Source organism: Dipodomys ordii, unplaced genomic scaffold, assembly GCF_000151885.1.
Source record: "Dipodomys ordii isolate 6190 unplaced genomic scaffold, Dord_2.0 Scaffold190, whole genome shotgun sequence".
Lineage (NCBI taxonomy): Eukaryota > Metazoa > Chordata > Mammalia > Rodentia > Heteromyidae > Dipodomys > Dipodomys ordii.
In genome coordinates this window covers 2,150,097-2,177,647 of record NW_012267406.1, presented here as the reverse complement: position 1 = coordinate 2,177,647, position 27,551 = coordinate 2,150,097, and the positions used below count along the sequence as shown (strand labels likewise).

The 27,551-nt window shown below is 35.4% G+C and overlaps 1 protein-coding gene across 1 annotated transcript in view; it reads right to left on the bottom strand.

Annotated features, from left to right (window-relative positions):
- The window catches only part of LOC105999465 (phosphatidylinositol 3,4,5-trisphosphate-dependent Rac exchanger 2 protein-like), an 84,755-nt gene extending 58,115 nt beyond the window's left edge, over positions 1-26,640 (bottom strand). Inside the window, exons 1-8 of the mRNA XM_013034493.1 lie at positions 26,562-26,640; positions 25,539-25,629; positions 24,782-24,910; positions 20,576-20,617; positions 17,301-17,518; positions 13,645-13,747; positions 8,797-8,940; positions 7,305-7,419 (exon numbers count right to left, since the gene is read on the bottom strand). Coding sequence (XP_012889947.1) covers positions 7,305-7,419; positions 8,797-8,940; positions 13,645-13,747; positions 17,301-17,518; positions 20,576-20,617; positions 24,782-24,896 — 737 coding nt within the window. The 5' untranslated portion in view covers positions 24,897-24,910; positions 25,539-25,629; positions 26,562-26,640. The remainder of the gene's footprint in view (positions 1-7,304; positions 7,420-8,796; positions 8,941-13,644; positions 13,748-17,300; positions 17,519-20,575; positions 20,618-24,781; positions 24,911-25,538; positions 25,630-26,561) is intronic.
- Between the last annotated feature and the right edge of the window lie 911 nt (positions 26,641-27,551).

Genomic DNA, 27,551 nt, shown 5'->3' with positions numbered 1-27,551 from the left:
CACATAGAACTCCCCTATGACCCAGCAATCCCACTTTTGGCTCTCAGCTTTTAAGCCCAAATTCTCTTTTTTCCCCTGTCAATACTGAAGGTTGAACTCAGAGCCTTGAGTTCTTGTTCAGATTTTTCGCTCACAGATGGCACTGTACCACTTAGTCATGCCCCCAATACCAGCTTTTTGTTGGTTAACTGGAGTTAAGAGTCTCTTGGATCTGTCTGCCCAGGCTTGTCTTGAAATCTCAATCCTTAGATCTCAGCTTCCTGAGCAACTAGGATTGTGTGTGTAAGCCACACATGTCTGTCTAAGCCAATACTCATTGAATGTAGAATTTGCACATACAATCAGTATCAGAAATAACCTCTTTTTCATACATGGATGTACTGTTTTCCATCCAGTCAAGAATGGACACAGTATTTAATGAGGCAAGGATGCAAGGAAGGGAGAGGATGAGGCTATGAGCCCAGAGCGAGGACCAGAGACCGGGTATGAAAGCGGAAGTCCTTCATTTTCTCCTCCTGTTCCATAATTGCACTTAATGAAGGAAAGGTCAGAACATCCACACTTCCTTTGTATTCAGAGGTAGAGAGAAGTAGCATGCTTCACAGAGTTGCTATCATAGAAATGAATAATCAAAACCCATACATCTAGATGATATTTCCTAGTTGAAAATACTGTCCAAAACGTATGGTTCTAAGATTGATATCTGTGTAACATTTTTTAATAAAATATTTTTGGCCTTTGTAAAATCTTCTACAAAGAAAATGTGCTTTATCCACAAATGTACACACCAAGAGAATTATCTACTTTGTTTTCTTCCTGTTAAGATGATGAACTTACTTTTAGATACCCATAAGCCCTCAAAAATTCCAAGGGAACAAAAATCAATGGTTTCTGTATGTCAGTAACAAGAAGAGCAGCTGAAATCAGGAAAGCATTCATAATAGCCCCACACAAAAAAAATATCTAGGAATTAACTTAACCAAAGAAGTGAGGATCTCTATGATGAAAACTTTAAAGACCTGAAAAAGAAAATTAAAGCAGAACTTATAAAGTGGAAAAACCTCCCATGCTCCTGAAATGGGAGAATTAACACCATGAAAATGGCAATACTGCCAAAGGCTATCTACAATTTCAATGAGATACCTAATAACATCCCAACTTCATTCTACAATGAAATAGAAGGAGCAATCCAAAAATTCATATGGAAAAATAAAAGACCCTGAATAGCAAAAACAATCCTTAACAGAAAGAACAGTGCTGGCAGAATATCAATGCCAAACTTCAAATTCTACTACAAACCCATAGTAATCAAAACAGCTTGGTACTGGCACAAGAACAGACATAAGGAGCAATGGAAAGAACTGAAAACCCATAAATGAACCCACAGACCTATAGCCACCTAATCTTTGATAAGGGAGCTAAAAACATAGACTGGAAGAAAGCTAGCCTCTTCAGTAAATGGTGCTACAAAACTGGTTAAACACCTGTAGAAAACTATAGCTAGATCCTTCTATATCATCCTGCACCAGAATCAACTCCAAATGGATCAAAGACATCGAAGTCAAAGCAGACAACCTGAAAACATTACAGGAAGGAGTAGGAGAAACTCTAGGGCTCCTTTGTTCAGGCCAACAAATCAAAGAAAGTTTGGAAAAATGGAATTACATGAAACTGCAGAGCTTCTGCATGACAAAAGACATAGCAAGCAAGATCAATAGAAAGCCTACAGATTGGGAGAAGATCTTCACTAGCCATGCAATGGACAAGGGTCTCATATCTAAAATATACCTGCAACTCAAAAAATTAAATCCCTCAATAACAAATCCTCAAAGAAACAACTGTCCAATAAATAAGTGGGCTAAGGACTTACAGAGACACTTCTCTGACGAGGAAATAAGAATGGTCATGAAGAAATGCTCAGCTTCTCTAGTCATAAAAGCAATGCAAATCAAAACAACACTGAGATTCTACCTCACCCCAGTTAGAATGGTTATAATCAAGAACTCTAATAACAACAGATGCTGGAGGGGATGTGGACAGAAGGGAACCTTACTGCATTGTTGGTGGGAGTGTAAACTTGTTCAAACTCTTTGGAAAGCAGTATGGAGGTTCCTCAAAAGACTTCACATAGAACTCCCCTATGCCCCAGCAATCCCACTTTTGGGCATTTACCAAATTATCACAAACAAGACCATACTAAAGCTACCAGCACAACTTATGTTTATCGCAGCATTATTTACCATAGCTAAGATATGGAACCAACCCAGATGCTCCTCAGTAGATGAATGGGTCAAGAAAATGTGATATATATATATATATATTGGAATTCTATGCTTCCATCAGAAAGAATGACATTGCCCCATTTGTTAGGAAATGGAAAGACTTGGAAAAAATTATATTAAGCGAAGTAAGCTAGACTCAAAGAAACATAGGTCCATGGTTTCCCTTATCTGCAATAACTAGTATATGTCTAAGACAAGCAGAAGAGGTTAAAAGCTATCTGACCATATAACCTGATGCTAACAAAAATGAACCTCAAGATAGGGACACAAGCAATTTTATCTTTCTTGCTTTTCTTGTTAATGTACTTAACATGTACTATGTGATTTCTTTTGTTTCCTTGTATGTTCTTCCCCCATGGCATAACCTTTGTTGTCACTGTATTTGTTTCCCGTATCTTATCTTATATATACATTTTTCTAATTTGGGGAAGGGAAAGGAAATAAAATGCTGAAATAACGATACAGGTTGACCCACTGTAACAATGAGATGTACAAGATATTATGTTGAAAACAAACTTTACAATTTTGCAGGTGGGTGGTGGGTGGATAGGGGAGGTAGGGAGGAAAGGGATGATAGGGGAAAAACAAAGGAGGGGGTAACAATGCTCAATAGGAAATGGACTCATTACCTTGCTCATGTAACTGTAACCTATCTGTATAGTATCTTTACAATAAAAATATATATTAAAAATTAAAAATAATTCCAAGGGAAGCTGTGACCAAACAAAAATAATAAATGATCACAGTAGCTAACGTGTATGTTGTTTCCTTTTGACTTTTAAATTTGCTATGTACTTTATACTGAATGTAAGGTTAAAAAGTAATAACCTAGGCTTCTGAAATTGCAAGGACTATCTGGATAGGGGGAATACTGTTCACATTTAGAAATTATCTCATTAGTCACTGTATAGTGGTGCTTATGCCAATAAAGAGCAAACACTAAAATGAAAGGGTCTGGGAATGATAAATTACTTTTAAGTAGGGCAAGGAAAAATGAGACTGATGGAGAAGGTGGCTCAGGGCCAGAGGGAATAAAAAGGAAAGCCGTAGGCAGCAGAGAGCTCAGGAAGCAGGGGGAGGATGGAGCAGGGAGGGTATAACGAAGCCCATACTCCTGAATTTATCAGCAATTTCACAGACACGTTAATGAACAGAAGGAAATTAATCAAGAACGTTACCTAACATGGCCCACAAGAGGGGGTTATATTTTAGAAATGGCTTGGCCTTGTTCATGGCGGAGTCGGGGGTGGGGGGGCGGGGACCTAGCAACCTAAGTGTCTTTAGGCTTGTGGGTTCAGGGACGCAGAGAATGTGACAAGGTTCCCAGGTCTATATTTCATAGAGGTCAAAGGAGAAAGGTCAGCAAACCTGCTTCATTGATGCTTGTGAAAACTTTACCCACTTTTCGGATTATTTGCAACTGATACCTAAAATATAAATGGACATCATGGATGTTCCACTGTCCTTAGAGATTTCGGACGATGCCCTACAACCCAATACAACTGGCCTCTGTGTATGTCTCTTGCATGCAACATTATTCTTCAATGCTTAGATCCAACTGGCTTCGTCTTCCTCAAACATTATAAGCTTGTTCCCAGGACTGGTACGCATCAAGACACTGACAGCAATCTTCTCCTATAGTCTGGCAAGTCTATATCCTTATAGTGACAGAAGCATGGTCCCTGGACATGTTAGATACGTCAATATATCATTCATGGCACTTTGAACTTATAACCTAAAGAAAGCTAATCAAACAACAGTTTATTTTCAGACTAAGGAGGAGATGACTTTTTCTGGAGTCTAGTTGGTAAATAAACTTTTACGTCCAGAATGAGATGTTTTCTCAGCAACAGAAGGAAAAAGGAATTCAAGTTGTGAGGAAGCACTTTTTAAGAGGGGCAGTAAGTACCCTGGAAATGGTCACTGGGGTTGTGGTTCTAAAGAACAGAAAAAAAAAATATGGAACCAACCCAGATGCCCCTCAGTAGATGATCAAGAAAATGTGGTATATATACACAATGGAATTCTATGCCTCCATCAGAAAGAATGACATTTCATCATTTGTTAGGAAATGGAAAGGCTTGGAAAAAATTATATTAAGTGAAATAAGCCAGGCCCAAAGAAACATAGGTCCTATGGTTTCCCTTATTTGCGATATCTAGTATATGTCTGAGTCAAGCAGAAAAGGTCAGATAAGGTGATGTTAGGGAAAGGAACTGTAAGATATGTATTCAAATGTTTTGTCTTCTTTCATGCGATTGTTTCTAACACATTTATAAGATGATTTCTTTGTTGCTTTGTATGTCCCTCCCCCACAGTATAACCCCTGCTTTCACTGTATTTGATGTCGGTATAATTTGTGGAGGGGAAGGGGAAAAACAAATCGTTTAAATAGGAATACAGGTGGACCCATTGCAACAATGAGATAGATGTACAAGTCGTTAAGTCGAAAACTAACTTTACAACTTTGGTGGGGGGAGTGGGGAGGGCGGGAGGATTGGGTGGGAGGTGGGGGGGAGGATGGGAAGGGTAAACAAAGGAAGAGGCTACAATGCTTGATAAGAAATGTACTCATTATCTTGCCCATGTAATTGTAACCCCTCTGTACAGTATTTTCACAATAAAAAAAAGAATAGAAAAAATTACCTGAGATCAATTTAAGACAATTTGTGTTTATAGAGTATCAGGAAAAATAAAAGAAAAAATTAATAACTTATATAAGAAACTAGCAGGAAGAAGGAGGAAGGTAATTGCCTTCCTGTGCAAAGGAAATCTAATATGTAACAAGAAGAATGTGCGGCAGGGCATTCCTGACAGCCGCTCTGAATTTGTACGGAGGAGTTTGTACTTTTAAAAATGTTTCCTTAAGGGAAGATACATTAATCTCTTTTCTTAGGCTAGAATAGCACATAATTGAAATGTGTGCTATTTACTTCTTCAGGAATCATTAATAAACATTTCAGCCATGATCTGCTGTATATGAAAATACATTATATTTCTATTCTTTATTTTAGAAGAATCAAGGGTGAGAATGGTATGCTACATACCCCCTTGTTTTTGCTACTTATCTTTACACATTGTAATGCAATTATACACACATAAGTAGAAGATGGCTTACCCAAAAACACTTTGATAAACACAATGTGAGGCAAAGAGATCAGACAAAAAGATCTTGTGTGATCAATAAGATGGGATATCTTTCTATATAACTGTATCATCTCAGAAAAAAAGACAACCCTGAATTCTGTAGTAATCATCAAGTAAGATGAAAGGATTTAAGAGAGATTTGATGTTCTTTCTAGGCTTGGAACAATGATTCTGAAATTTGAGTGTGTAAAGGCATCACAGGAAAGGTTGTTACAACCACTGAGCCAATCCAAGTATCTTGTTGTAGTTGTTTTCAAAAAATTTGCAGACATTAACTGATGCTGCTAGTCTGAGGAGGTCATCTTTTAAGAACTTCAGATCAAGGGATTGCTCTCCAATTCTGGCTGTACATTAAAATGTTATAGAGAGCTAAATCTAGTATCCATGTTTTACTCCAGTTCCCAAATATAAGTGATTTTTTTATGCAGGAGTCTCTACTAGCAGTAGATACTAAATCATACAATGTTGTTGTTGTTGTTGTTCAACAACTGGAGATACTGGTGGCAGTACCAGGACTGAGAACATGGAGTGGCTAATATTTTGGGTAGAAAAAGGAAGTCCAGAGTCAATCATGAAAGGTCTTCACTACCAAGCTGAGGAACACAGGAGTCCTCATCACAGCCCTCTCAGTAGAAAAGTGATGTAATGTGGAAGCAAGATCCTCTAAGACTAGGAGATTACCTAGGATGGAATGGAAATCAAATCTAAGAGTGTATGCTCAGAATAGTGTGTTCCATTAAAATGTTTTATTTTTGTATCTTTAATTAAAAGATAACTTGGAATATATTTTATCAGCTATAAACAAAATCTCCTCTTTTAACAACAGTTGCTAACTAAAAGAATTTTTTACTAGGTAGAATTTGAGTTTCCTAAACCAATGTTTCTTAGACCGGAAATGTACTCTGCAGGAATTTAAGATTCACTTTTTTTCTAGTCTGTTAAGAGTCATTACATGGTATTCAATTGAGAAATGATGGTCTGCTAATGCAACAAAATTGAACCATTATAAGATAGCCCAGTCAGAATCATCAGGATCACCTCAACTACATTTCCAGAGGAAGAGAAAACGAGTGTACGAAGATCTTAGGGATGTGAAATAGAGAATCAAGAGAGGATAAAATGAAGGATAAAACATAGAATCTAAGGAGAAACAGCAGAATGTGAGACAGTGATTAGAAGGCAATGCATTCCCACTGGAAGAAAGCCCTACACTGGTCAAAGGATCAGAGCCAACACCACCCTCTGCTGGGCATATTGGGAACTATTTTATCTTCATAGCTTAGCCAAATTACAAAAACTGGAAAATATAGTATTTTTTGACTAATGAAGACTTAAAGTGGAACAGAAATAGTTTTAAGAATAAAAGAATAGGTCAGGTATCAGTGGCTCATGCCTGTAATCCTAGCTACTCACGCACCTGATCTGAGTAAAGTAATTACAAGCTAACCAGGCCAGCAAAGTCCCTGAGAGTCTTATGTCTAGTTAACCACCAAAATCCAGAAAGTGGAGCTGAGGCTTAAGAGGTAGAGCACTAGTCTTAAGCAAAAAAGGTCAGGGACAGAGCTCAGGCTCTGAGTTCAAGCCCCAGGATTGCCACACACAAAAAAGTTAGAACATTTAACTTCATCTCTTTATATTCTTCAGAAAATAAAACATTAGCATGAAAATTTCAATAGTTTTTCTTAATTGTTTTTATTTGGAACATACATTATCATCAGCATATCTGAACCATTAGGCATTATATAAAAGGACTTTAAGTCCCAAAAGAAATATCATTAATAATATAACATAAAGAAAATGTCACAAATTTTTATTTGTGTGTTCAAAATAGTCAATTTCAAAACTATAACAAAACAAAATAGGACTGTTACCTACCGGAGCTTCTGGTTATATTGTTTAACCTTTTCCAAGGATGCTGCATTTATCTGGGCTTGAAATTCTTCCACAGAAACATTGTCTCTGTAGTAATATCCTTCCATACTTTCCAGGGCTGTGCAAACAAGACAATGTAAATTTACATGCAAGTCTGTAAATTAACTTCTGCACAGGAAGTCTAATTTCATTGACTCTTGGTAGCTGTATCAAATAGCTTCAATGATAAGCATACAAGAAAGAAAGAAGTTTTCCAAAAATGAAAAAAAAACTATTCTTGTACTCTCAAAATAAATAACAAATATTTAGTGATTTTTCTGATAAATAGGCAAAGAAAATTTCTAGTTTAGACTGTCCTCTATTTTTAATACATTTTGCATACATTTTAGAAGTCTAGGCCACCCCCAAAATACATTTCTCTGGCTCAACGACTATTCTGAGCTGATTATTTTGAGAAATTGCAAGCTCAAGAGCAGCTCTGAAAATATAAAAGTATTTTGTAAGGGAAATTTGCATCAATAAAGGAAATTTGCATTTGTCAGATTGACTCTCCTCACCTTCTCAGTGGAGAAGGCCCTGACTTTCATCTGCAGGGCAAACCGTGTTTTTACATTGTGCTCTTTCTGCTACCTCCCAGCAACCAGAACTATCTTCTTTGTTTCAACAGATAATGGTACAATAGTCCCCCTCATCCATAGGAGATAGATCCCTTCTAAGACCTCCAGTGGATGCTTGAAAACCAGTATTAGTAATGCCTTGTAGGGATTTTCCCCCTATAAGTAAAGTTAGCAGAACTTGTTTTTCTTTCTTTATGATTTTAAAAGTGGAAGTCTTAGTTTCCCCATATATCTCAATTAGTTGAGAACTTTCATTTGTGTGTGTGTGTGTGTGTGTGTGTGTTGCTCCTGGAACTTGAACTCAGGGCTTACATGCTATCTCTGAGCTTTTGTGCTCAAGGGTAGGCTCTTTATCACTTGAGTCACACTCTACTTCTGACTTGTTGGTGGTTAATTGAAGATAAGCGTTTATCACCTGTGCTGGCTTTGAACCTCAATTCTCAAATCTCAGCCTCCCAAGTAGCTAGGATTATAGGCATGGGCCACCAGTGCCTGACTGAGAACTTTCACCTCTTTACTTAAAGTATTTTATGGCTTCTTTAGGATATCCCAATTATCAGCTTCACTCTTCTTGCATTGTAGGATCTTATTAAGTAAAATAAGGGTTTCACAAGCACAAAGCTATCAGAAAAGTCAATGATCTGATCATCTGGGTCACCTAACTGAATAGCAGGCATATATTGTATCTTGCATCATGGATTCACTGGACAAAGGGAAGATAATTATTTCTTTAATAAACATTTATAGAATAATTGCCTAAATACCATGATTATTCAAATTAGCTAAAAAAGTCATGATTGTTAAGATTAAAGTTACCTATAAATATTGATAAAGATAGAAATTAATTTATTACATGAAGCACAAAGAAAAAAGTTTACCTTGTGCAAAGAGAACGGGATGAATTTTAAATCCTCCGCCATTTTTCAACCTTTGGGGTAGTTGTTCAAAATGATAACTATCTAGGTAGAAGTAAACTTTCAGAGCTTGCCGGTTTCCTTCTGCTTGGTATGTCAGAGAAACATCTGAAATGATATTGAATGTTAGGTTATTCCTAATAATAATCACGAAAGCTTTGCCTGAGTTATATTAGTTATACATAAGTGATTCATTGTAGGGAGTGCTGATATAAATAACATTGAATTTTAAATTTTATATTCCATGTTCACTGCTGCATCATGATATATAGGGAAGTAATTGCCTTGGGGATATATTAACTTTGTTTCTGTACTTGCTCATTAGTTCTAAGAGATTTCTGTTGTGGTTTTTAGATTTTCCACAGAGATGATCATCATGCTTCATTTTTGTTCACCTTGCCTATGAACAAAGATAGTTTCATTTCTTCCTTGTTAATCTTGGTACTTCCTATTCCCTTTTCTTGTCTTATTGCATTAGCAAGGACTTCTAGCACAGTACTGAAAAGGAATGGAGGCATAGTCTTCATTTGTTCCTGATAATGAGAAATCTTATAGTTTCTCAGCATTAAATATGATAATAGAGGTTTTACAGGTGTTCTTTATTATGCTGAATAAGTTTCTGTGTTTCTAGTTTACTGAAAGTTCTTATTATGAGTAAAGGCTATATTTTATCAATTCTTTATGGCATCTCCTGATGTGATTATGTGATTTCTACTTTTAGTCAGGCATGTAATGGATTTTATTACTTGATTTTCAGTACTGAATCAGAAGTGCATATCTAAGGTAAATCCCACTTGATTATAGAATGTAATTCATTGTATACATGGTTAGATTTGGGGAATTGTTACCAATACAAGATGTTCTTTGATGGAAATGATATCTGTGCTTTCCTATAGTATTCTTCGTTTTGACTCCATTATGGAATGGGTGCCTGGCAATTTTTAGCAAATTTTAGTCCCTTAGTTTCTAGTATATGTTTATTTAAGTTTGTAAAAGTCATATAATATGCGAGTCCCCAGATGCACCATCATTTTCCTATCACTACTATCATCCATTTAACAGACAGATTGGTTACACAGAAGCAAAAGAATTTAACAGAAATTAAAATACAAATGACAGAGAGGAAAGGGAAACTACAAAATAGAAGTATTTGGTCTTCATAAATTTGTATTTTATTCAGTGTTCATGCATTTTTTTTCATTTTAGGAACCAGAAGTTAAGATCTATACAATACATAAAACACTATCAATTTGTAATCCTTTGATAACTTATTTCTCTTTCATAACTTTTCTTAAAACTATAGTAAAAAAATAAAATAAGTGTTATTATATGGCAAAAAGATGTTTTAAGTTTTAATGGAACATCTCCTTTATTGATATTGGAGAACTAAACATTAAATAACAAGAAGTGTGTCATCTGCAATCACAAATGTCATTTGACCTTGAATTCTACTTTTGTATCAGTCTTGTTTCAAGAAAGAGGTTTGAAGTAGCAAATGTGAATTAAGAATGTGTATTAAATGCTTACTATATTTTGGTCTTAATTGTTTAAGTATTTAGTGTGAATATTTGAGTTTTATAGGAAGACTGTACATTTTTTTACTAAAGTGAAAACATTTGTCACGATTAAGTGTCATAAAAAGGAGACGATTTATGATAGCACTGTGAAAAACTCCTACAGTATTTTAATTCTCAAGTTGGTTGACTTTTATTAAAGATCAGCAAGTTTAGGACCTTTAAAAATAGCTACAAATATTTGGAAAGATAATTTTTAATGACTGTAAGGCAAGGACAGAAGTTGATTCATTTTTGATTGGGTGTTTGGGAAACAACTGTACAAAAACCCATGCCAATTTTGTTAACAGTTGCTATGTGCTAATTTTGTTAATTGTTGCTATGTGCTCTGTGTCTTGAATGTACTTAGCAAGTATGCCCCAAGGACTCATTTCGACTAAAATTATGAATGAGACAGCCTTCCTAGGGGATTCTGATTCCAAACCATGTATAGCCAACTTCTTATTCAGTCAAGTGAGACATCTGTTATGTCAAAACATAGCAACTTTTCTTATTACAGGATTCCATATGCAGTACTGTACTAAGTCTGTTGCTTTAGTTAATGCGAATCTGATTTAGTAGTCTCACTGAGTAACAGGTCATGTCCAGTCTAAGCTGATATACATGAGCACTTTGAATATATTAGTATCTGGTAATTTACAGGATTTTTCATAAAGACTAAAAATATTACTCAAAATGTACTCTCCAAGCAAAACCACAAAATTCTATGAAAGAGATAACCCAAATTAAATAAATAAAGAGAAATGTTTACAGTTAGGAAGTCTCAATATCATCAGGATGTCATTTATTCTCATCCTGATGTATGTATGGTTTTAATGCAATCCCAGTCAAAATTCTGAATTGTTTCACAGATAAGAGAAAATGGTGCTAAAGTTTCTATGAAGAGGCTAAAGAGTCAGAAGAGTAAACACAATATTGGAAAGATAAGAACATACTTGGAGGACAGACATTATCTGATGTGAAGGATTATTAGAAAGCTAAAGCAAGGCTGTAGTGTTGACCAAAGGAAGGCCAAGTACACCATTGCATTCTAGAAATAGCTCAGAAGTAGACCCGCGTAAATACAATCCACCTGACTTTGACAAGGGAGCAAAGGCAGCATGACAGAGTAAAGATCATCATTTCAACACATGGTTCTGACACAAGTGGGTGCCTACAGAAAATAAAACTGAATCTAAGCACTGGACTTACATCCCTCAAAAATTACATCAAAATGAATCCAAGACCCAAATGTGAACTGTGAAACTATATGCATCCTAGAAGATAATGTAAGAAAAAACCCTAGATGACTTCAGATGACATTTTAGAAATAACACCTCAGTCACAATCAAGAAAATGAGAATTTATAAGCTGGGCTTCATTAAAATTTAAAACTTCTGCTCTATGAAAAATACTGTAAAAAAAATGAGAAGACAAGCAATGGATAAGGGGAACATTTTCACAAAAGGCACTTCTGGTAAAGAGAAAAGTCATTCCAAATAGATGAAGCACTCTCAAAACCCAACAGGTTAAACTTTTTAAAAAATCTTTTAAAATATGCATAATATTGTGGAATTGAGAATCAGTAGGTTTTACTTGTAGAACTTTAACTTCAATGAAAAAAATCAAACTTCCCTATTAGTACTATATAATGAAGAAGAATAGGGTGAGCCATTGTATCTAGCTCAGAAAATCAGTCTCTTTAATACAACACAATGTTACCAGTGATGCTACAAATAAAGGTTTCTGAAAATGCAAAGTGATAAAGTATGGGGCATGATTCAAGTACTTAGCTGAATATCACATTAAACCACATAAAACATTAATTAATAATTAATTAAGTATCATTTTCTGCCTGAACTTGGACCAGATCACAATCATCCCACTTTTTACACTTTCTACCTTAGCTGATGACAGACATATACCACTGCATCCAAGTTGGTTGAGGTGGAGTGTCACAAACACTTTTGTATCAGCTGGCCTTGAGCTGCTATCCTACTGATCTCGGCCTCCATAGTAGCTAGGATTACAGGACTGAGCCACTGCCTCAGAGTCAAATACATTATCTTATTTAAGTCTCTTAAGTTAGACAAAACTCATATTTGCAGGTAAGAATGGGCCCAGGATTTGAACTCAGGTTTCTTGAGGCCAAAGTCATTGGTCTCTTTTCACCTCATGCTTCCTCCCTTCTCCTTTCACAGACATGTACCAACAAATCTCCATTTCAGTGCTGTGGATTTTTATAAGTCAATCTAACTCCTCTTCTTCTATATATGTAGAAAGATGAACCTATCTGCAATGAAGAATAATAAAGTTCTAGTTTTCTTATGTCGATGAAATGAGACATTATGATCCTTTGAGTACTGAATAATTCTCTTCTTTACTGAATTAACTTCAAATGTGAACTGAATTGCTTTTTTTCTTGTAGGTTCTGGCATTTGAATTTAGGGGCCTTGTTCTCTCAATCAACTTTCTTGCTCATGAATGGTGCTCTACCACTTAAGCCATACCTCCAGTCTGCTGTTAATTTGCTGGTGAACTGGGAATAAAGTCTCACGGACTTTTCTTCCTGAGCTAGCTTTGAACCAGGTTTTCCAGTCTCAGCCTCCTGAGTAGCTAGGATTATTGGCATGAGCCTTGGGCACCTGGATTACTATTATATTCACTTAGGAAAACACAGGAGACAGATAGTGGTTTATTAAAAAGTTGTTAAAGACCTTTTGGACTGACAGACAGCTTTACTTTAAACCTATTTAGGACATTGTTGAAAGAGTAGATAAATAATGATAACTTGCAGAAACTAAAAGACATGGTGAACCAATGGCACGGGCTCACACCTGTAATCCTAGCTACATGGGAGGCTGAGATCTGAGGGCTGAGGTTTGAAGCCAGGAGAGAAAAGTCCTTGTGACTCTTATCTCCAGTTAATCACCAAAAAGCCAGAAGTAGAGGTATAGCTCAAGAGGCAGAGCACTAGCCTTGAATGAAAAAGCAAAGCAAGAACATGAAGTCTAATGAGCTCAAGCTCCAGGACTGGCACAAAAGAAATGAAATTAAATTAAAATACATACACAGGTATTTCTAGTTACCTTTCTGAGGCATACAACTCCTAGGCTACAGCCTTTGCTTGATTTAATGATGAAAACATTTTAAAATTCATAGAACACACACAAAAAACAGATAAAGAAAGTAACATCAAAGTTATATCATAAGTTACTACTTTATGGGAAAGAAATTCTATAAACATATAACTACTTACTTGCAACCAACGGTTCCTCTTCTGATGGTCTGAAGTAAAAGGAAACCTTCTCTAAATCAAACAGCGCAACCAGAGTATCTTCTAGCATGGCTTGTTCATCCGTCTACAAAGAACAAAGAAACATAGTATATAACATATGACACTATACTGTGATGCAAGAGTTTGATGCTGAAAAGGAAATTAACAAGTACCAGAAAATTCCAAGTCCATTGTTAGTTTTCCTTTACTTACTGGTGTATTTATTTATTTAGATACTTTAATTCAAGGCCTCCCACTTGTCAGGTATGATAGCTCTCTTGCTTTAGTTATTGTTCAGATAAGATCTTGTGCTTTTTCTACAGGAAGATGATCCTGAGTAGCTATAATTACAAATATGTTCAACCACACCAGGCCCTTATATGCTGTTGTAGTTTTCCTTTAATAACTTGCTTAATTGGTTATACACACACCTGTGCAGCCTATTTGGCAGCTAGATTATATTCATATTGATTTAATTTACAAATAATGCGTGAAGAGCACACTGTTTGCCATGAGCAACTTCATATTTTTTTAAAAACAGCTAAAAAACAAAAGCACTGTTTTATTTAAAAGCCACATTACATAACAGCTATTCTTTTTTACAGTAAGATAATTTATGTTTCCATTTGCTGTTGCTATAACTGTAATAAAAGCAATTTTCATGTGTGTATATATAACTTTTTCATATTATATATGTATACACATATATATAACACACATATACATATATGTGTATATATATGTTAAACTGTTGAATCCAACGTTTTTAATCGTTTGCCTATTCTTACAACATACACTTTTCTAGAAATGCAGGATATGGCTCAGTGGTATGTCTCATTTTTCTGGTACTGGATTCTTCCCTCTATTAGCAGTTCATAAATTCTCCACAAGAGTACTGGATTCATTTCATCATGAAAGTATAATTAGGTTTACCATAGACTCATTTACTTGTAAAAGTAACATTTGTTTCCTTGATAATGTGACTGATCTTTTCAAACAATCACTTCAACAAAATATCTTAACAAGGTACTATAAGCTTGCACCATGTTTTAGGGGCAGCATTATTTGTAGTGAAGTAACTGGTAAGGAATTTTCATTGTATTCAAAACAACCAGAAAGGAACTCACCCCAAAGAAAGACACATGGCAGGGGAAAAAGGGGTGAAGAAAATGGTCATTTTTGCACTGTGGTGCAATACTTAAAGCATGTGTATGTGTATGTATATGTATATATATATATATAAACACATATATACATATATCACATATATACATATACATGTATACATACATACACATACATTTGTGTATAGTTATAATGGGTGCTGGATAAATATCTATTAGACTTTTTTTTTGGGTGCTGGTACCAGGTTTAAACTAGCATTTTGCTAGTTGATTTGAAATAAAGACTTTTCCTGGGCTAATTTCAGAACTTTATTCTCCAAGTCTCAGCCTCTTTATGAGCTAAAATTATAGGTGTGATTCACTAGCATGTGACTCTACTGTTATTTTGAAAAATCATTTAGATGCAGCAGAAACAACATTTTGTTTATTCAGACATCAGTTAATAGAAATTTGTTGTCAATATTTTTTGAGTTATTCTGAATATTTGTGTTTTTGCTTTCATTGTACTGAAGTTTGAACTCAGAGCTTCATGCTATGCTTGCTAGTTGGATGCTCTACTACTTGAGCCATACCACCTTTTTTGCTTTGGTTATTTTTCAGATGAAGTCTTCTCTCTGTTTTTGCCTGGCCTACTATCTATGGCTTCTTGCTTAGCTGGGCCACATGTGTTTACATCACCATTGCCTGACTTACTGTTGAGATTCAGTCTCAGCAAACGTATTTCCTGAGCTGGCTTATTCCATGATCCTCACAATCGTTTTCTCCAGAGTAGCTAAGATTATATGTGTGAGCCACTGTGGTCTCATGAATAATTTTCTGGAAATATCTGTGCACACATTTTTGTGTAAATGGAATTTTTTATTTCATTTAGGTATTAAGTAGGTGTGGAAATTCTGGGTAATATGGGAACTCGGAAGTTTTAAGTAAGTGCCAAAATGATTTCCAAAATACTTGCACTATTTTACATTGCATGTCCAAAGAGGAATGTAATTTTTCCTCTCCTTATCAACACTTGTAATTATTTGTCTTCTGGATCATAGTTAACCATTCTTCATATGCTTTGGTTTTGTGTTTTGTAGTTTAAATGACACTGGTGGTCATTCATCTTTCCAAGTGATCATTCCTACTTTTATTTCTTATCTAGTGAGTTTATTATTCAACTTATTTCCTCACTTTTAAGTTGAGTCATTTATCCATTTACTATTTAATTTTGAGGGTTCTTTATAAAATAGGGTTAAATGTCATTTATTAGCTATGTGATTTATTAGTTACTATATGATTTATACATGTTTTCCCATTATTAAAAAATTGGGGTAAGATTCAGTTTAAAGCAAAAGACACAGTGATTTAATAAATGTTTTAAAATTAGGATATAAAATACAAATAAAATCTCATTTATTCACTTATTCAACAAATACTTTGTCCCAACCAGATGTTAGGGTGTGGGCTTTCTATCATACATAATTTACATTTGATAATTCATTTTTATTGTTTTTAAACACCTTTTCTAAAGTGATTTATTTCAAATTAATCAGGTAAGAAGTAAAGCACACACATGGATTCAACTGAGTTTTTAAAAAGAACCTATTTCTCTTCCTCTAAAGTACACTGAGATGGACTCTCTTACCTTAACACTCCAGAAACTGCTACAGTTGGACAATGCAACAATCCCCTCCCTCCCACCAACATCACTGAAGAAAAGTACTAGTGTGATGTCTGAACTCATATATTTGCTTTAAAACACAACTATATTACTTGGCAGGTCAATTTTCTACCTGTATAATGATAAAACCTACTTGTATCTTAATAATCTCAGTTCTATTCAATAAGCACCCGAAATTTAATACAAGAGTGAACAGGTGTGCCTTTCAACCTCATAACAATTATGAGAACCATAGAAAGTATATAGAAATAAGCTCTAACTTCCCTATAGTTTCATTAAGATGTTCCCATGTGCTTTCTTCCTATCCACTGACTATAGCATATTTTTCTTCTATTAGCTTCATGTTCTTAGATTCAGTGGGATAAACAGGCTCACAAAGAAAACAACTATAATGATTGAGCACATGGAAATTTTAAATAGCTGGTCAGACAGTCCCGCATTCAAATCCATCTGAGTTGCTCTATCAAGCACACGCCAGACTATTAGCCACAACGAGAGCCTGGGTTTCTCTGAGGCTGTTCCTCCAGGACAGAAAATGAAAAAAACATCTTTATAAGCCCTCCTTGCTTCTGATGACCTTTTTCTGTCTGTCCTCAAGGATCTAAGAATTAGTAACAAATGGAAGCTTTCTCAGCTCTTAACAACCACAGACAACAGATTAAAAAATTAAGAACACATACGTTGTACATATTTATTAAAACCTGAAGGAAAGATAAGTCACTGAACGACTCTGGACACAATAATGAAGGCAATAAAGAGAGGGTGGCGTAACCAACCACTCCACAGGGGAGTAGCAGGTGAGGATGTGGGTTATAAATGACATGGACAGAAGGCGTCCTGTGACTTCTTACCAAGTTTGGTGACAGAAGTGATTGAAAGTGGAAAAGAACCCCTGCATTCGCTATCTGATCCAGCCACCTCCTGCTGGCTTCCCAGGTTTCCATCTCACTTTCCTTGCTGTTATCAAACATCTGGTTTAAGGCCGCCATGAGCTGCTCTGAGAAGGCGCAGACAGTGGCCACGAGGCTTTGACAGAAAACCATGTCTCTCCGAAGCTGTGTTTCACTATCTACAGTTAAAGAGAACACAAAGACAGCTTTCAGACATGTCGTGCACTGGAGAAAACCTATTCACAAAGCATTTACAGGCAGGGTCATTTGATCTTCCCCCAAAAAACTCATGCCAGGTAGAAAATGAGAATCTGAGCTTTATAAATCCTCATATATTTTAGCAAACACGTTCCTTTAAATGAACCATTAATTTCCATAAAACATACAAAGTATTAAAAGAATTTCACTTAATTGATATTTTGACTCTGAAATCAGTAAATTGTTTCATAAAATCTGAAGGAAATACATTTACTTATATTTTCTTCTGATGAAACACAAGTTACATTTGCTGAAGAGTTGGAGTCCAATACTTTAGTTTGTACTGACAAATTATAGTATTCTTTAAACAGCTGCTAAACATATCCAAATATTAATGTGAAATGTAAGTTCCTATATTGTTTTGACCAAGTAATGGATTTATACCTTTAACAAATTGACTTTTCTGTATGTTTTATTCTTCAATTGACTGGGTTTAGGAGTGAGCCACTTTGAAGGGATGTTTGGCCTATAAAAGCCGACTTGAATCAGAGCTTTTCTAAATTAAAAGAAGATAATATCCCTGATTTTCTTCGGTGGGTGGCTGGCTATATGCAAACCAAAAAAATCTACAAAAACATTAAGGTACACATTCTGCACACTGTAAAATCACACAGACTAAAAAATATCCTCTTCACAAAAATTTATGAAGTATTTTAAGGGCTTACAGATACATTCTGGAATGAAGAAGAGTTATCAATTATAGTGTATAACCTAGACAGAAATGTTATCTTTAGTCAGTTGACTTTCTCTTTCATTGACCAAAAGGTATAATATTAAGATGCTTATCAGGAATGTCAAACATCTGTTTTTAATAACCAAAAGCACACAATCACACGTGTGTGTGCATTTGCTTTATCATTAACATTTTTTCACTTGAAAATTTTATTAGAAAATAGATTTCAGTGTAAAATGGATTTTCAGTTGAAATATTTAATTTAGATTAAATTTTAACTTATTAGGTTGAACTATACAAAGTCACTGCTTTGGTGATTCCCAATGGTTGAATATGGCAATACCATACAGTTCAACTTACTAAATTAACCCATATATGGTAGATATTTTCTTTAAATAATTCTATACTGTATGTCCCCACCCCACTTGGTGGGCAAAGTGTTTTTCAGGGAACTACAAAATGTTAAAAAGGGACAACTGCAGAAGGGGTGACATTGTCAAGAAGCACTGTACTCATAATCTGACTCATGGAATTGCACCTCCTTTATACAAGTATTTAATAATAATGATAAAATGAAAAAGAAGACAATTCAGTCAGTTCAAATATGCAGCTAGAGTACTGAGGTTTAAGACAGAAACTAAAGTAAAAATGGCACCCTCTCACATTTTAAATTCATACTTTGCTTTGTTCTAAAATGAAACAAAAATCCAGTGAACTTTCAAAAATACTTTAGAAGCTCCAGCAAGAATACGCCCACTCATAGCTTGACAATAACCTAAGGAAAAATCAAATTTGTAAGAAATTGCTGATAACACATTCAAAAGTGGGATGCAAAGATATAACAAAGAAAGGTTCTGGCTCCAGAGTAAACTTGAAAGAGATCACAAAAGCTAATGGCTTGGCCACCAATGGAAATAATTTTTTTCCAAAATGCTTTTGAGAAGAAATTCTCAAATGCATCATTTTTTTAACTCTAAAAGAGTACTCAACTGTTTAATCAATCCTCGGTCACTAAATTCTTTATATATTGATGCCAAATATAGATTTCCATTCAACTTCATTATCAAATGATGGATGACAATTAACATTCAGTAGGTTGGTTAACTTGACTCATCCATTCAATTATAAGAAAATTTCCTTGTGTGCTAGGCTATACTTATAAATATATTTGGAATAAAACATTATACTGAATATTTCATAGATAGGCTCCTGCTCCTTTATTTTCCACTTACTTTTCCAATATGTATTTTTGAGCACCAAGTGCAAATGACTAATTTAGGCATTTTTTGATGATCAGAATAGATTTGGTGGCCTTTATGCAATTAACAGCTCTTCATCTGTAATTTGAATTTTGATCAAATATTTAATTTCCTTTAGGGTCACTTTCTATAGCTAACTGTTTTTTAGCTTTCACTCAATGTGGGCTACAAATGTTTAATACAAATAGCACTGTAAAATACATTGTTTTAAAATAAAATCTGTTTGAACAGTTAACTTTCTCACATGCAATTTCTCCTTGGGAAGGATGGGAGGAGGAGGGACTTAATTTAAAATAGTCAAGGTTGGGCTTTGAACTGGCAATCCTGCCTCTACCTCCAGAGTGTGCTGGGATTATACACATTACTCCATGCCTCACTTTGTTCTCTTGTTAATGATATATTAGATAGATGGATAGATAGATAGAAATGCTTTTTATCTGTAACAAAAATGATCATAGTCTTGTGTATTTTTATTTAATCTTCTGCAAGTATTTTTTTAATCTAGGTAAGGCTTTAGAGGAAGAGAGATCATACTCCCATTTATCTTTCTGAATGGTTCAAAATATTCAATTTCTTTATTTTTATTTTCTAGGATTTTAACTTTCTTCTTTTTTTGATCATGGGGCTTAAACTCAGGGTCTAGTTAGTGTTCCTGGGCGTTTTTGCTCAAGTCTATTACTCTACTACTTTGAGCCATGGCACCACTTCTGGTTTCCTGGTGGTTAACTGGAGATAAAGAGTCTCAGGGACATCCCTGCCTGGTCCTACTTTGAACTCAAGTCTCAGCCTCCAGAGTAGCTAGGATTACAAGTGTGAACCAGCACTTGGCAACTTTATTCTTTATATTTTTCTAAGTATTTTTTTAAAAAAATTAACCCTAAGTAGTTGTACTAAGAAGTTCCACTCAACATGCTGGTTTGTGAGTATAATGCATTTAGATCAATGTCACCCCTTAATCTTCCTCCATCTCTCCCAATTTCTATTGCAAGACTTCGAAGATCTTGAGCTACAATTGCTTCAAATAGTAAAAATAATGAAAATACTACCTGAATACTCAAGAAGAGCCAAGAGCATCCTACACTTCACCTCTGCAGAGAGAAAACACATAGTTAGTTACTTGTTCTTTTCCAGCTACATCACATGTTGTCTGGGTAGCAAAAGATTAGCAAAATCTTTTTATATTAAATAATAAAAGTTTCATTTGCTTGACAGATTACTCTTACCCATCCGCTTAGATAAATCCCATCCATTGCTTAAAACTCTGAAATGTCTTCCACTTCTGCATTGTGTGAGTAGGAGGAAAAACCACTCAAATCCTGCCAACTCTGGAGGTTATCCTCAGCTGTTTTAGCTTGTATTGTATTCTCTAAATTCCTATATAGTACAGTCTATGTTTGCTACTATTATTTAAACTTTTAGTTTTTTATTTCATTTAATTTTTGTCAACCATGGGGCTTGATCTCAGGGCCTGAGCTATATCCTTGAACTTTTTTTGCTCAAGGCTAGGGCTCTACCACTTTGAGCCACAGCTTCACTTTGAGCTTTTAGATGGTTTATTGGAGATGAATCTCATGGCCTTTCCTGCTGGAGATGGCTTCAAATCACCATCGTCAGATCTCAGCCTCTTGAGTAGCTAGGATTACAGGCATGAGCCACCAATGCCTGGCTTATTTAAACTTTTAAAGGTAAAGGTATGTATGTGTACATATATGAGGTATTAATAAGTGAACAACATACTCACTGCATTCAATAACTGATTTATCTTTCTACTTTCAACTAGTATTTCAGCAGGTAAAGCTTAAAACTTACAAAGTTCCTTCCAGGGTGTAATATTATGGGATGAAAAAGAGAATAAGAAATGTCCTATTCTAGAAAGGTCCACAATGATGACAAAGAGACAGCACTAACTGATTAGAAATGCAGGAAATACTTCAAAGAGCATAAATTTCATAACCCAGACTGCAAGAATAAAAGGATTTTAGAGGCAAGATAGTACATAGAAGTCAGGTTCAGAAAAATTATTGGATCAATTTTAGCACTATGGTATTAGAGAATTGCTAAATGACTGAGTTTTATCTACTTCAGTTGTAAATCATAATATCTACCTTATCTATTGCACAGGCGTATGTAGAAAAATAAAGTTCTTCATAAAAAGCTTAAAATTTGAACTCTCCATGAAGGGGGTTGGTATAGAAAAAGTGGGAAATAGCATTAGTAAATGAACATAGTAGAGAATAAATAGCAAATGCCTAACCATACAGCATAAGGAGATTTCATTACATCATTAAAAGATTGAAGCAGGGTGCCACTACCTCACATCTGTAATCCTAGCTGAGGATCTAAGGATCTCAGTTCAAAGTCAGCTTGGGCAGAAAAGTCCATGAGACTCTTATCCCCAATAAATTACCCAGAAAAAAACAGAAGTGGAGCTGTGGCTTAAGTGGTAGAGCATTAATCTTGAGCACAAAGAGGCTCAGGGACAGAGCCCAGGTGCCAAGTTCAAGCCCCAGGATTTGCAAAAGAAAAAAGAAAGTGAGACTGTGATTTAAGTACATATACAAAATTCTACTGAAAACAGCTTCTAACACCAGATGAATGTAGATTTCTCTTACAGAAAATCACCACACCATGTTCTAGAGCAGAGTATTGACACCATGAACATGATATTGTAAGAAAACAAAACTGGTAATAGTCTAGGTGAATCAGAAAGCTATCACCCCAAGGAAACATGTGAAAAGGAAGAAATGTTCATTAGAACAAACATAGAGGGGGAAAAAGAAAAAGAAAAAGTAGGTTGATGCATGACTTTGAAAAAATAAGACACAATTCTTTGAAGAGGAAAATAGTTGCAAACATGTTCACTAACAGACATATGAGATGATGACGGAAGCCTGCTCCAGTAGAAACATTTGGCTGGTAACAGAAGTCCATAACTTAGCTGAGAAATTAAGTGAGAGACAATGGCCATCTTCGTGATAACTCACAATCAGACCCTGTGGATCTGGTACTGTCTCTGTTCTCTCCTTCTCCTACTGTCTCTCCGTCTCCTATTTTTTTTTTTGCAAGCTACAAATGTATGTGTAAATAATGCTACAACTTTTGAAGACTTGTAACCAACCTTCCTTAATAAAGGCCACAGATTTGTGATATTTTTAGATCACATTTGGGATACATTTCATGGGATATTTTGAAATCAGAGACTCAGAGATATCAGAAATAAGGTTATTCCATCTATCTACATAAACCATGAAATACTAGCCTGGTGACATGATGTCAAGTTTCCAGCCAAGACTGGACTACGCACTAAGTCACTCACTCACTACATGAAGACAATTTGGGAAGTGGAACAAAAACTACTTGAAAGTGAATAGAATGTAATTGGGTTAAGGCCAGGAGGTTACCTGTGGGCACTTCCACATAACAAACAACTGATTTCAAGGACTCTAATGTGCTGTTTTCATATCATATAAAAGCAAGCCACACAGACTACCACGAAATGGCAGTTTGCTCTCTCCTTAGATTGTGCCCTGGATTGAAGCAGTGAGGGTAAGCTTATCATTTTAAATGACTCATTCAACATGATGACAATGAGAGTTCTCACTCTAAGAGGAAGCAGCATTTCGCTGAAACAGAATGAACAATGAAACTCTGCAAAGAGCCTCATCTAAACCAGCTACAGGGCTCCCATAATCAAAAGATTCATGATTCTATACCATCCAATCAATACGGGTATCTAGTTATCATTTCTGTGGCTGCTACTTGCAATTACTACACACAAATGCAATTCCCTTTCTTCACTAACCAGAAAAACTCAAAAGATGATGAAAACTACTACAGATTTACACCTTCTGGGAGTGTTAGGAAACTAAAAACTACCTTTTGAGAAAGCATGTGCTTTAATCAGAAAGTATATATTCTTCAATTACCTAAACTTTGCTGTCTTTAAAAAAATTATTTATCATTTTTTGCTATTCACTATTTGGGAAGTTTTTAATTCAGACTTTTCAGTGAATTCAATGTTACCAAGTGTCACAGGAAATCATGAAATTGAGTCATATAATAATAATACGGCCAAGAAATGCATCACAGAGTAGAATTGCTGTGATTTGTTTTGGGGAGAGTTCTCTAACTGCCCAAACTTCTTCTCTGATCTAAGTGGTGAAATCTGAGTGCATTTCTATGCAGAAGACTTTGGAATAACGGAATGTTTAATCTGTGTCTCATTTTGTAAGTGAGGAAATTAAGGAATAAAGGAGGTAAGTGCCCAGATAGACCCCATCATATATAAGGAACTGTACTTTGGCCGTAAAGTATGTAATTCTTGCTAATTTACCCAGAAAATTTTTGCAATTGGGGTTATGCTAGATTCCTGCTGGATACTCTTAGTCATAACTAAATGCAAACTGATGACTGAAAAATCAAGAGGAAAGCTCTGGTTATATATATTTCCCAACCTTAGCACTGTCAACATTTTGGGCCAAATGCTTCTTTGTTGTGACAGATGGCCCCTTGCATTGTAGAATACTTAGCAGCATCCCTGGTGCGTACTCTCTAGGTGCCAGCAATACACCCCCACTCAGACGAAAGTATCTCCAGACACCACCCACCACTAGCCTAATAACGGAGAAGACCACTGCTGAATTGGACAACTTTAAAATTGCAAGCATTGCTCATGTCATGTTTACTATCCTAATTATTTTAGAAACTCTCAGACTTTTCTACTTAGTAACTCCAACCTCAAACAACAGTCAATCAGACTCAGTGGCGCTGTCTCCGTGCTTTGCATCTCCAATTTACAGGTTGTACAGTGACAGGCTCTCACGTGAATAATGCCATGGAAGTTAAACACTATCAATGGAAATAAGCACTTCCAAAAGAAACCTATAAACTAAAAATGTGATCTAGGCAATTATTTTGTGATAGATTCACCAGTGATTTTTGTCTTCCTATAGAATTCATTATTTTTTATGAATCTTTTACGGTGTTTTGTTCTGAAACAGTTTCAAATTAAAAATCTAAACTCTGCATGTTCCACCTGTCTATGTATGAGACTTATTTTACTCATTCAGAATATTGTCCATGACAAACACTACAAAGCCTAGGCTCAGGCGGTAGTGTGATAAACCTTCCAAATCTCCTCACTCTTTTATTCATTTACTCCTTTTCTCTTCTCCATAATGAAACACTACACCAAGAAATGAGGCATTATGGGATTTCTCATTATTGATGTGCAATGCTCTTTTCATGCTGACCTTCCACAAATTTTCTGATGCTCTGAGCAAGAGCCCGGACACTACTAGGAAGATTCCAAGGATCTTGCTTGATGTGAAGCCTCAACCTTTTGGGACAGCTCAGCTTTGCTTCCATTTCCTGTTGAAATTCTAAATAAAGATAGACAATCATTCATAAGTCTCAAACAATTAATTTCCACACAGTTAAGCCCATAGGCTTCAGAAATGTTTAAGACTGTCATCTTAAAATAATATCATAAGGACAAAATTTGGATCTATTCAGAACAGAAAATTTCTTAAACATAAAGTCAAATTTTATTGTCATTTTTCTTACAAATGTTCCAACAAAGAGGCAAATTTAGACAAAAAAGTTGTCTCTTTTAAATCCTAAATAGGATATGAGAATATGATCTCCCATTCTGCTTGAGTGCCCATTTCACCAATTTAAATTCCCAGATCACCTCACCCCACCCCAAACATAACCAGGTAAGCATTAGGCTTGATTGCAGCAAAAGCAACTTAATACTTACCTTTGATTAGTACATCTTTGCTTAGCCTGGCTCCTACAGTTACCAAACATTTTAACTTTCAAATATACCTTCAAAGTGACATATAAAAAACTTTAATTTTAACATATTCATAAATGATCAAAACAGAAGAGGAGTATTAGGTGAATTATGAAACCACCATTTTTCTTCTACGTGCTTTTGTTTCATGACTCTTTTGTCTATTGCCTTTTTTTCCTAGTATCTTCTACTAGTTATTTTGCAAACATTACCTTGTAATCCTCGACCTGGAGTGAGATACTTGGTTTGCTCAAAGGCCCTCACCACAGCTTGTCCTTTCAGAAGGTTGGTAATTGAATCCACCTGCCAATAGCAGATTTCTAAGCATTACACTTTTTCCACAATGCATGAATATACATTTGGTAATACATTTGCTAATCTGAAATGTTTTGTTTTTAAAGAAATAATTGGCCTGACACTGGTGGCTCATGTCTATAATCCTAGCTGCCCAACAGTATGAGAACTGAGAATCATGGTCTGAAGCCAGCCCAAGCAGGTAAGATTGTGAGACTGATCTCCAATAAAGGAAGTGACACTATAGCTCTTGTGGTGGAGTACTAGCCTTGAGCAAAAAGAAGCTTAGTGACAGCACTCAGGCTCAGAGTTCAAGCCCTAAGAATGGCCAAAAAAAAAAAATAGAAAAATAATTGCTTTTGAAAGAAACCCTAGAATGTTTAAAAAAATCTATTTTTACATAAAATATTATAATCAACATATTTTCTCACCAAATAGCATTCCAAATGATTTCTTATTATCATATCACATATTAATACAAATACAAGTTTATTTTGTGAAAGCTTAAAACTTTATGAGCCTAGAAGTTATTGAAACCCTTCTCAAAGTAGTAAGACCTTCTACACTACAAATTTTAACAGTAGCTATAATCCTTTTGAAAATGTAAACTGAAATGGGTATCAAGATAATATTGTACTTTTGGAAATTCAGAATATGGTTGAGCAAGAAATTTCTTAAAGTATCCACAAAAGCTTCAAAAATCACCAAAAGGCTAATGCTTATGCATATAATGAACTTTCCAAGGACTATAAAAAACTTGATATTCCCCACCATCCTTTTAGTTAGTTAAGGAAGAAATCTCTATACCTCTCTGATATAAAAAAAAAAAAGTAGGGGACAAAGTGAGGCCTTTTCATTCTAGTACGAAACTTTAAAAAAATACATCTGAAGATATTCGACACTATAGTCTATAGAAAAGGTCCATAATTGTCCCATCATACCTGGCTGAAAAGATGCTCAAGGCAACTGTGTATCTTGTCCTGTTTATCATGAGAAATGCGGACACTAAGGGGAAGTTCATCACCTAGATGGAAAACACAAGCAAGAAATCCAAAATCTTCATCGCAAACTATTCTCACATTAAAGACAAACAATTCCAAACAAGTTTTTTTTCTTTTTTATGATTTTTTTAATTGTGAAAATATTGTACAGAGGAGTTACAATTACATGGGCAAGATAATGAGTATATTTCTTATCAAGCATTGTTGCTTCCTCCTTTGTTTCCCCTTCCTATCCCTTCCCATCTCCCCTCCCCCCCAACGCCCCCCACGGCCAAAGTTGTAAGGTTCATTTTTCAATATAATGTCTTGTACATCTCGTTACAATGGGTCCACCTGTATACCTATTTAAATGATTTGTATTCTCCCTTCCCCTCCACAAATTATATCAACATCAAATACAATGAGAGCAGGGGTTATATCGTGAGGGAGGGACATACATACAAAGCAACAAAGAAATCATCTTATAAATATGTTAGAAACAATCACATGAAAAAAACACATTTGAATACTTATCTTGGGGCTCATTTCACCTAACATAAACTTATCTGACCTTTTCTGCTTGTCTCAGACATATGCTAGTTATCGCAGGTAAGGGAAACCATGGGGCCTATATTTCTTTGGGCCTGGCTTACTTCACTTAATATAATTTTTTCAACTCTTTCCATTTCCTTACAAATGGGGCAGTGTCATTGACAGAGGCATAGAATTCCATTGTGTATATATACCACATTTTCTTGATACATTCATCTACTGAGGGGCATCTGGATTGGTTCCATATCTTAGCTATGGTAAATAATGCTACAATAAACATAGTTGTGCTGGTAGCTTTAGTATGGTCTTGTTTGTGATCATTCTTGTAAATGCCTAAAAGTGGGATTGCTGGGTCATAGGGAGTTCTATGTGGAATCTTTTGAGGAACCTCCATACTAC